The following is a 9,964-nucleotide window of genomic DNA, read 5'->3' on the forward strand; positions in this document are numbered from 1 at the left end:
CTGAGGGCTAAAGTGATATCGGGCCAGGCTCAATCCAGGTTTCTCTTACACATAAGAACCTGTTATGTATGATGCATGCATTATTTACCTGGCCCGATGTCTTAAAGGTATACAGGAAGCCTCTGAAATCGACCTGAACAATTTCATCTGTGCACACCACTGCATGCATCATGTTTCCACTTAGATTTGAGGGCTAAAATGTTGTTGGGCCAGGCCAAAATCAAGTTTCTCCTACATAGAGTAACCTGTTATGTATGATGCATTTGAGTTTTGCCTGGCCCAAGACTGTAGAGGAATACAGCAGGCCTCTGATATTGCCCCTCTGAACCATTTCACCTGTACGCACCACTCCCATGTGTCATGTTTCCAGTGAGATCTGAAGGCAAAAATTATGTTAGGCCAGGCCAAAATCAGGTTTCTCCTACATAAAGGAACCAGTTATGTATGATGCATTTGAGTTTTGCCTGACCCAAGACCTTACAGGCATACAGCAGTCCTCTGATATTGCCCCTCTGAACTATTTCACCTGTGCGCTTAACTCAATATGCCATGTTTCCAGTTAGATTTGAGGCATAAAATGATGCTGGGCCATGCCAACGACAGGTTTTTCATACATATAGGAACTAGTTATGTATGATATATTTGAGTTGTGCCTGGCCCAAGACCTTACAGGCATACAGCAGGCCTCTGAACTTGCCCATTTCACCTGTGCGCTTAACTACTCAATATGCTGTGTTTCCAGTTAGATTTGAGGCATAAAATGATGCTGGACCAGGCCAAAATCAGGTTTCTCACACATATAGGAACTAGTTATGTATGATACAATTGAGTTTTGCCTGGCCCAATATGCCGTGTTTCCAGTTAGATTTGAGGCATAAAATGATGTCGGGCCAGGCCAAAATGAGATGTCTCTTACAGATAGTCACCGTTTACATATGATACATATGTTGCTTGTCTGGCCTGACGCCTTATAGGCATACAGCAGGCCTCTGAACTTTTCCCTCTGAATCATTTCAGTGTGCTTTCTGTGCGCTTAACTACTCAATATGCCATGTTTCCAGATAGATTTGAGGTATTAACTGATGTTGGATCAGGCTAAAATCAGGTTCCTCTCTTAGGGAGTGACCTGTTCTTCATGATGCATTTGTTATTTCTCTGGCCCACCATCAATAAGGCCTTCAATAAGCCTCTGCAACTGCCCCTTTAAATTTGTTCACGTATATGCCCACTGCTCAATATGCCATGTTGTGTGCTGGTATTTCTTCTTCCGATTCATATGTGTTCTAGAACAGCATTTCTGTGTTTTTAGTTTTCAAATCTAAGAATATGTTTCCTTACGTTAGAAATGCTGACGAATTCAATCATCATGTACAAATCGCGTACAATTGGAACGACTTGAAATAGAAACCATTTTACAAAAGGAATGCTTTCATTATATTTTTTATTTTTTTCTACATTCACAAAATCAGTATGGGAAATAACCTCTTAAATGTATGTTCCTACGCTCGTTTGTTTAATATATCTCTTTTAAACAAAGTGCGCAGCAAACATCGTGAACACACCCCTTTTGAATAAGGAACCAACTTCAGCCGCCGAATAAGTAACCAAACGAATCTCAAACTGCGAATAAGTAACCAACTTCAGCGTCGTCTCTGGGACCTACACGTAAAAGACGGAAATCCTTCACAACACCTCCGCTCATAACGTTCATATTGGGAGGTTTTTCTGTGTAGAATTCTACAATCTAATTTTGGGTAGAAGTGTTTAGGACATGCATCACCTGATCAACTTTTTTATCCCCCGTTAGCTCAAGATCAAGTGCTTTATTTATTTACCTGGCCTTGTCATGGCGTGTTTAGGACTGTCCGCAGCCATTTTAGCGGTATGGTTTCTTGTGATTCGGTTGGGCGGCGCAGAGGAGGTTTTTTATATCGCTGCAGTGTATGAGCACAAGGTGATCCTGAACCCCACACCTGAGAAGCCGGTGGAGAGGCGAGCTGCGCTAGAACACATGAAAAAGAACTTGGACGTTTATGAGGAACAAGCCGCCATATCTGCTAAACAGGTGATAACGCCTGAAAAAAATTGGGTTTACTTAAAAAAAAACTTAGCAAGTAAATCGAACAAAGCATATATTCAAGTAATATTTACTCATAATTCTCAGTGTATTTGAGTACAAATGTTTCAGTAAATGTTACTTTGCAACAGGTTATGTACACTATATTATACAATTAGATTTTACTCAGTGTACTTTAGTAGATTTTACTACAACAATGTAGCACCACATTCCCCCATGGTTTTTATTTACATAATGCTTAACTGCCAAATATTTTGTTTATTACAGTATTAATTTCTGATACAAAACATGCATTAAAATGTGACATGCAGTCAAATCACGCGTAGCACAACAGTGTGAAGAAGCAAGAAAAACTGATCCTTTTATTGCTCACACAAGCAGTGCGTCAATATAGCACGAAAGAAGAACCGTTAATTCTTACGAACACCTAATAAAGGGCAACCTCACTCATCTCTCTATTCTAGCTACTAGACACGGTAACGGTGCCTTAGATGAACTCAAGTGGCATTGAGGGTAGATGAATACCCGCCCCCTACTAAACAACAATTAATTCAGCAGCTAAACTACATAACGAAGACGTTAACACGGCGAAGCCTTTCCAAATACACATTTGAATCTAAAGTACATTCAAATTATTATATCTACACTGTTAATACTTTAATGGTGACCATATTTCTGAACGTAAATAGCTAATCCCAGTTAGCATAAGTTACTTTGCTAATGCTTCTGCCAGGCAGGTCAATAACCCGAACTGGAAATAAACTAACATTGCCTCAGTTAAGCTAATCAGTTGGTTCGTTAACATGGCAGTCTTATCTCACATTTAAACATAACATTTACTCAAAAAGTGAAACATGCACTTTAAACGGTACGTTAAATCTCCACTGTGCTCCGCTGAAAAACGTTTGACTTGCTGACGTCACTGCGCATGCGTGGATCCTGCAAGTGACCTTTTACTTGCTGTTTTCAGTTTAGCTTCTCACAAAAAGAATTACAAAAATGTTGTAAATTTTACTTTGCTATTTAGATTAAAATTTACAAATGTATTTGAAGACAAACAATTACAAAGAAACACCAAGTATTGCATATAAATTTATGTGAAATGCTTAAGTATCTAGATTATTCTTTTAGATAGTACTTAAATAAACTGAATTATATTTACAAAATCAAAAAATAATTTTTTTTACAGTGTAGCCAATTCTACACCAGAGAGAAAACTCATAACGAGCCTTAATTTACACTGCAGGGTGTCCAAATCATAGTCTTCCCGGAGGACGGCATCCATGGATTCAACTACACCAGAGCATCTATAGCTAGTTATCTGGAGACAGTGCCTGACCCTGAAGTTGTGACATGGAGCCCATGTGCAGATCCCGAGAGATTCTCCAACACAGAGGCACAGTACCACTACTGTCACACGCTCATTAGCATCCCTTTTAGCTGTGTAGAATCAGTGCATATTACAAAAGCAGCTTAACTGCAACTCTTTCATAGATTATCATCTACTAATAGCTAATTATATGTTTGAAGATTACAGATCTTGAAGATTTCATGGTCTCGTGTTCAACTCCATAAATTGCTTTCAGTCTGAAGTATGCAATTCAAATAAATGAATCATGACTTTCAAGGTCCTCACTTTGATAAGCCCTCTACATATTTTCCCAGGTCCTCCATCGACTGAGCTGCATTGCTCGTAAGAATCGTCTCTTCCTGGTAGCCAACATGGCAGATCGCCAGGCTTGCAGCCGAGCAACGGACCCTCACTGTCCACCTGATGGACAGTACCAGTTTAACACGGACGTTGTTTTTAGTGACAACGGCACCCTCGTAGCCAGATACCACAAACAGAATCTCTTCTTTGAGGCATCCTATGACACACCTCCGAAGCCTGAGCACACCACCTTCACCACTCCATTTGCTGGCCGTTTCGGGGTGTTTACCTGCTTTGACATACTGTTCAAAGAGCCAGTCGTGACCCTTGTGGAGGACATGGGCATCAGGCAGCTGGTGTTCCTGACAGCCTGGATGAACAAGCTCCCCCTGCTGGACGCAGTGCAGTTTCAGCGCTCCTTCTCCTACTCTACTGGGGTTACGTTGCTGGCGGCCAATTTACGAAAGGCCGAAAAGGGCATGACGGGCAGTGGGATTTACACGCCCCGGGAGACCGTTTACCATCACGCCATGGAGGGAGAGCAGGGGAAACTGCTGGTGAGCAAAGTGCCGGTCCTGGACCCACTGGTGGCAGGGGGTGTACTAGGGAGGGCTAACCTGAGCTCGGTGCCCTTCTCTGGCCATCCTAAAACAGACAGGAAAGAGGAGGACAAGACACGCTTCCTGAATGACGACCAAGTTGATGCAACCCAGAGAAAACCAGAGGCCAAGCACTGCCTAAAAGAGTCTGGCTGCAACAAAGAGGAGTCAACTCCCTTCATCGCCCCAATGATGCACGATAATTTTACTTTTGTGCTACTGGAGGGCCGACAGGGGAATATCACGGTGTGCGACGGCTCCTTCTGCTGCCACCTGCTGTTCCGAAGGTCAAAGCCCCATGAGGAAGAGTTGTATGCGCTGGGGGCGTTCGGTGGGCTTCACGTGATCCATGGCACGTACTACCTGGAGGTGTGTGCATTGGTCAGGTGCACAGGGCAGCATAAGGAGAGCTGCGGAGGAGGGATTGACCACGCTGAGACGCTGGTCGACTTCCAGCTAGACGGGACTTTCAGCACCAAGCACATCTATGCCGGCGTCTTGGGCAGTGGGATGACCCTGTACCTGCCGGATCGGTCCGGCTGGGAGAGCAGAGGCAGATTCTACATGACCCGGAAGGGAATGACCACCGGGCTGGTGACAGCAGTGCTGTATGGGAGAGTCTATGAGAAGGACAGTACCTGACCCTGAAGTTGTGACCACGTGCAGATCCAGACGGATACCCAAAACCAGATTCCTAGTACTTACAGGGCTGTATCACTAATGGAGTGTGTCAGTTTCAGGGACCTATTCCAAATGGAATAAATAAATGAGTGACTTTCAGAGCTTGCTTACTAATTGCTTACTTCATGCTTACTAATTGTAGTCAAATGTTCAGATTAAAAGGGTAATAAAAGAAAATGTCCATCCAGAAGAATTATAATGACAATAAAGGCGATTCTGATTCTGTAGTAGCACGTGGTGTCATGTGTGTCACAGATATGGAAGCGGTCCAGTCATATTATGACCAAACAGAAAAAAGGTTTAACTAATGATTTATTGGTAAACTGAACAATGCACCAAGTAGCCAGGTCACAGTGCCCCTCCCCCCATTTTGTTGCACTCATATAAAAGGCATATTTTTTTTTACGCAGTCACACTCACAGTCTTTCTCTCTCTCTCTCTCTCACACACACACACACACACACCTTTTCTGTTTCAAGTTACAGTATAACAAACGCTGTGATTCACCAAAGACCAGAGCTGAACATGAATAGACCCTGTCGGCACCTTGATAGCTGGTCTCAGACTCATGGTTAAGAAATTTGTAACAAGGCCTTTTTAACCAAATGTCACCTCATGAAAAAAATCCACCTCTCCATATGATTCATTCAGTTCTGCAGCAAAAAAGACTGCATGCAAACCAGAAATGTGCCCTTAACAGGATCTGGGCTAATGATTAGCAGCCCCAGTCTTGGTTAATCTTGATTGCAATAAGTTAACCATAGCTTACACCCACAAAAAAACCTCAGTTAAATCATGCTTTAAAAAAGGGGCTGAGTGAGCAACTTGGTCCCTTTTGACTGGGTTCCCACAGTTCTGAACATTCACATTTACTCCTTGAACTGCCAGATCTCCAGTACCTGTAGTTCCACTGGAGTAATTTTTCGTTTCAGTCTGCCAATGAGACTACAGACCTTCTCTTTCCAAAAGTGAAGGAACAAAAAGGGGTCTGGATAAAAGAAGCATGATGAAACAACGATCTGTTCAAAGAGGAGTTTAAAAACCAACAACTATCGGAAGCAAGAAACCACAGACGAGTGTAGCACGTCAAACATACCCCTCTCTCAATCCTCTCTCAGTCTGAAGGTTCCTGAGATGTTGGCCCCACAGGCCAGAGACAGGAGGGGACTGGGCGTGGCCACCGACAAAAGAGGCGGGCGCCATGACGCCAGCGATACAGCTTAAAGGAACGCTCCAATCGAAACCCGTCGTTTTAACGCGCAATTACGAGCTATTGCGCTAGCTTCTCTGACAATCTCCAGGCACTCTGTAGCTCTAGAAAATGAAGTAGCAGGGAAGTAGTGGTTGCTTAGCGTGGCCATGTGCGGACGGCACCTTTCTGGCACCAGCCGGTCCGTGCGCTCAGTAAGTCTCCGAGTCAGAGTCGTTGAGCTCTTCGTCAGGAGCGATGAGGCCATCCTCGCGGCCCAGGCTGTTGAAGCCGCGAAAGGAGGCGTGCTCAGAGCGCAACGTAGGCAACGGGTCAAAGGTCACAGCCTTCGAAGGGCTGCAGTAGTGGTTGATGGTGCTGAATGAGAGTCCTGGCCCAGCGGGAGACACGGGCATCATTGTGGCCAGGATGAGAGCCAGGCAGTCGGCCACGTCCTTGTTCGGGGCGCAGGCCAGGGCAGGGGTGTAACCTGGTCAACGACAGCACCTCTCATCAGCCTCAGTCTGGGGAGCAGTCAGATATGCTTTTGGCAAGACAGGAAGAGAGGTTCTCACCGTTCTCGTCCACGGCGAGGACACTGGCCCCTTTCCCAAGGAGCTCCTGCACTACGACCGTGAGGCCGTTGCGGGCGGCGACGTGCAGCGGCCTGGGGGGAGGGGAAGACACGGGCGCTGATCACAAGTGTTCACCAAGGACAAGAACGCGGGGAACGGGAACAGGAGCCAAAGGTTTGGGACCAGTTTGGAAGTGGAGTGCATGCGGCCCATACATACGTCTGTAGAGCTACGTTCGTGGCGTTGATGAGGTTCCTGTCCGACACCTTCTCCAAGATCAACAAGGCGCTGGTTTCATGGCCCTGGAGGAGGAAACAACAGAAACCCTTCCATGGAGAAGCCTCGGGGGGGGAGACCCCGGGGGGGGGGGGGGGGGGACCCCCGACATTCGTCCCAAGGCCACGGAGGAGCTCTTCATGGAGGTGTGTGTAGCGTACCTTGCTGCAGGCTAAATGCAGGGCCGTGTTCTTGTTCGCGTCCTGCAGCGTGAGGTCGGCCTTCGCTCTACTCACAAGCACTTCTACACGACAAAGCACACGCACACCCAGAACCGCCTTTTGAGAAGCCAGGACGTACAAGTTACACTCTCCGCCTACAGCATCATAACAGTCATCAGGAATGCTCGGGTGGAACCGGCATTCTTCTGTTATTATGTACCAATAACCATGTTACTGTTTTATAAGTGGACCTGAGAAGTGTCCAATTACAAACTCTATGGATTTTATGGCCAAAAATAATGTGTCAGCATATTCCTGAAAAGTGTAATGGGGGGTGTTTGGGGTGTGCCAAGCTCAGTTTGCAGGAATGTATTGAGTGTAGTGCAGTGTTAATTTCGTTGACGAATAATTCTCGTCATAGTTTTCGTCAACGAACCTTTTTTCATGATGAAAACGAGACAATAACTAAATAAAAACTATACGAAGGGATAAAAATGATGACGAAATTTAATCAGATCCGATTTAGCTTTTTAGAAAGGTAGGGATAAGTTAATAAGAGATCCAACCGTAACTACTTTAGCGTACACGGAGAGGCGGGACAAACCGGGTAACCATCCAATCAGTACTAACGTCTTTACATCGCACAGAACTTGGGAAGACCATACTAGCCTGTGAACTGTGGTCACTCATGAAATTCAACTCGAAGTTAACTCGACAATGTCAGCAGGGAGAAAGATAAGAGGCGATATATGGACACATTTCTCCTTTGACTTTGAGAAAAAGAAGACGATGTGTAAACCATGTGGGACAATGATGTCGGGAAAAATACGACAAATGAAACGACATCTGCGGGCTATGGCATTGTTGTTTTTACGGCACCCAATTTTATATAGAATGTAATATGTATTGTTCACAAACTCCATATGTTTTTCAGGTAGAGCGTGCCTACTGGTCATCAATGTTTTGTTATTGTTATGCTCAATAACTATAAGTCTAGGTCAATAAAGTTGTTTAGAAATTTGTTTTTGTATATATTGCACATACAAACAACAATATTCTGTAACTGGTTAACAAATGTTTAATTTTGTGCAAGTGTATATAATGACTATTACACCATTTATATTTTAGTCAACTAAATTATTTTGATAATTAGTCGACTAAAACTAGAGTAAGACTAAAAACAAATCCAATGACTAAATTATGACTAAAACTAAATGACATTTTAGTCAAAAGACTAAGACTAAAACTAAATCAAAAATTGCTGTCAAAATTAACACTGGTGTAGTGGGGTTGCAGGAGGTCAATATGTCTTGAGGTGTGAGGTTCTAAAGGTCGCCCGCTGCTACCAGCGAAGGTGGCACTCACCCACAGCGTTGGTCTGGCCGTTCTCTGCAGCCATCATGAGGGGCGTCTTGCCCAGCGCGTCGATGGCATTGGCTTGGGCGTTGTGGGCGAGCAGCAGCTGCAGGCACTCCACGTGGTCTGTGTAGGCAGCGGCGTGCAGGGGCGTCCTGCCCGAGCCACAGGGTGATCCGGGCGGGGTAAAGTTTTGGGGGACAGGGGAGACATTCCCGTTACTCAACACCCTGGTGCCAAAGTGATGTGGAGAATCCATGCCAACAAAGGACCCTTCAGTATGACTAAATAAGGAGCTTTTACCGATGAACCCCGCAGGAGAAAAGCTCGTTCACGTCTATGTTTGCCAGGTCTGTCTCGTTTTGTGAACGTCAGCAATTTTTTTCTTAACACAATCTTAATTTATGGAAGCTCAGCGGAATTAACCGCAAACGCTACCCTTGAGTATTAAAAATGATTTTTTTTTTCCTCGAAGACTTTTAGACTACGAAATTCGAGACTTTAATTAAAAAGGCGTGCGCCCTTATCCGAACCTGGACTTGGAGTCGGTAGCGTTGACGATGGCAGGCCCCAGCGTGTCGATCAGCAGCTCCGCCGCGCCCTCGTTATCGCTGATCCTGCAGAGGGAGACAGGAGTGATGAGGCCTGCACATGCGCCGAAGCAGCCCTGGGAAAAAACTAGGACTCAGACGCAGGGCGGGCTCTCCTACACGGCACAGTGAAGCGGACTGAAGGAGTTGCCCTCCATCTTGTGGAACACGTCCTGCTCCAGCAGAGCCTCCACGCACGTATCGTGACCTGGGAGAGAGAATCGGACAGGACAGTGACGAAATCAGAAAGCGCAGAGCCGGAACCAGGCAGACGGAGAACCACGGGATGCAATGGGTAGGGAACTGCGGCTACGACAGGAAGTGTGTATGTTTTTGAGGGGGGTGTCGGTTCTCGAGATTCCGCACCGTTGTAGCAGGCCCAGTGCAGCGGGGTGTAGCCGCAGTTGTCCATGATGACGGGGGCAGCCCCCAGGGTGCGTGCGGCCTGCAGCAAGGCCCCCAGGGCCCCCACGTGTCCGCAGGCGGCCGCCAGGTGCACGGGAGTGCGCCCCCTGCTGTCCCGCACGGGTGGGCCGGCACCGTGCTGCAGCAGTGCCTCCACACACGCGTCGTGGCCCATAACCGCCTGCACAAGCATCCACAGAAAGAGTCCACAGGGGTTTTCTGCACCGAAGATTTACTGTCTCCTGCTGTGCTATTCTGTGTTGTGATAAGAGTGTGTGTGTGTGTGTGTGTGTGTGTGTGTGCTGACCCCACGGTGCAACGCCGTCCGGCCCCGCCGGTCCCTGGCGTCCACGCCGGCCCCTTTCCCCAGCAGGAAGTACACGCAGTCTGTGTGGCCGTTCAGC

At 46.2% G+C, this 9,964-nt stretch overlaps 2 protein-coding genes across 3 annotated transcripts in view; one reads left to right on the top strand and one right to left on the bottom strand.

The window, feature by feature from the left end:
• The first annotated feature begins 1,595 nt into the window (after positions 1-1,595).
• LOC143517411 (biotinidase-like) lies at positions 1,596-5,235 on the top strand. Its single transcript, XM_077009879.1, has 3 exons — positions 1,596-2,065; positions 3,324-3,473; positions 3,743-5,235. Exons 1-3 carry the CDS (start codon positions 1,847-1,849, stop codon positions 4,967-4,969), a joined length of 1,596 nt encoding a protein of 531 aa, XP_076865994.1. The 5' UTR covers positions 1,596-1,846; the 3' UTR covers positions 4,970-5,235.
• A 67-nt stretch (positions 5,236-5,302) lies between these two features.
• Positions 5,303-9,964, bottom strand: part of ankrd28a (ankyrin repeat domain 28a) — a 22,350-nt gene continuing 17,688 nt past the window's right edge. For both annotated transcript variants that reach the window (XM_077009877.1, XM_077009876.1), the window contains exons 19-27: positions 9,868-9,964; positions 9,522-9,741; positions 9,276-9,363; positions 9,099-9,182; positions 8,575-8,720; positions 7,210-7,292; positions 6,992-7,074; positions 6,773-6,864; positions 5,303-6,687 (exon numbers count right to left, since the gene is read on the bottom strand). The exon at positions 9,868-9,964 is cut by the window's right edge and continues 21 nt beyond it. In XM_077009877.1, coding sequence (XP_076865992.1) covers positions 6,410-6,687; positions 6,773-6,864; positions 6,992-7,074; positions 7,210-7,292; positions 8,575-8,720; positions 9,099-9,182; positions 9,276-9,363; positions 9,522-9,741; positions 9,868-9,964 — 1,171 coding nt within the window. In that variant the 3' untranslated portion in view covers positions 5,303-6,409. The remainder of the gene's footprint in view (positions 6,688-6,772; positions 6,865-6,991; positions 7,075-7,209; positions 7,293-8,574; positions 8,721-9,098; positions 9,183-9,275; positions 9,364-9,521; positions 9,742-9,867) is intronic.

The sequence above is a fragment of the Brachyhypopomus gauderio genome, chromosome 6 (genome assembly GCF_052324685.1).
Source record: "Brachyhypopomus gauderio isolate BG-103 chromosome 6, BGAUD_0.2, whole genome shotgun sequence".
NCBI classification, from domain to species: Eukaryota; Metazoa; Chordata; class Actinopteri; order Gymnotiformes; family Hypopomidae; genus Brachyhypopomus; species Brachyhypopomus gauderio.

Excerpts from the sequence above, each read along its gene's own strand:
- LOC143517411 (XM_077009879.1), top strand. The coding sequence starts at position 1,847 with ATGGCGTGTTTAGGACTGTCCGCAGCCATTTTAGCGGTATGGTTTCTT. Across the intron at positions 2,066-3,323 it reads CCGCCATATCTGCTAAACAG|GGTGTCCAAATCATAGTCTT; the intron begins GTGATAACGCCT and ends TTTACACTGCAG. Across the intron at positions 3,474-3,742 it reads AGAGATTCTCCAACACAGAG|GTCCTCCATCGACTGAGCTG; the intron begins GCACAGTACCAC and ends ATATTTTCCCAG.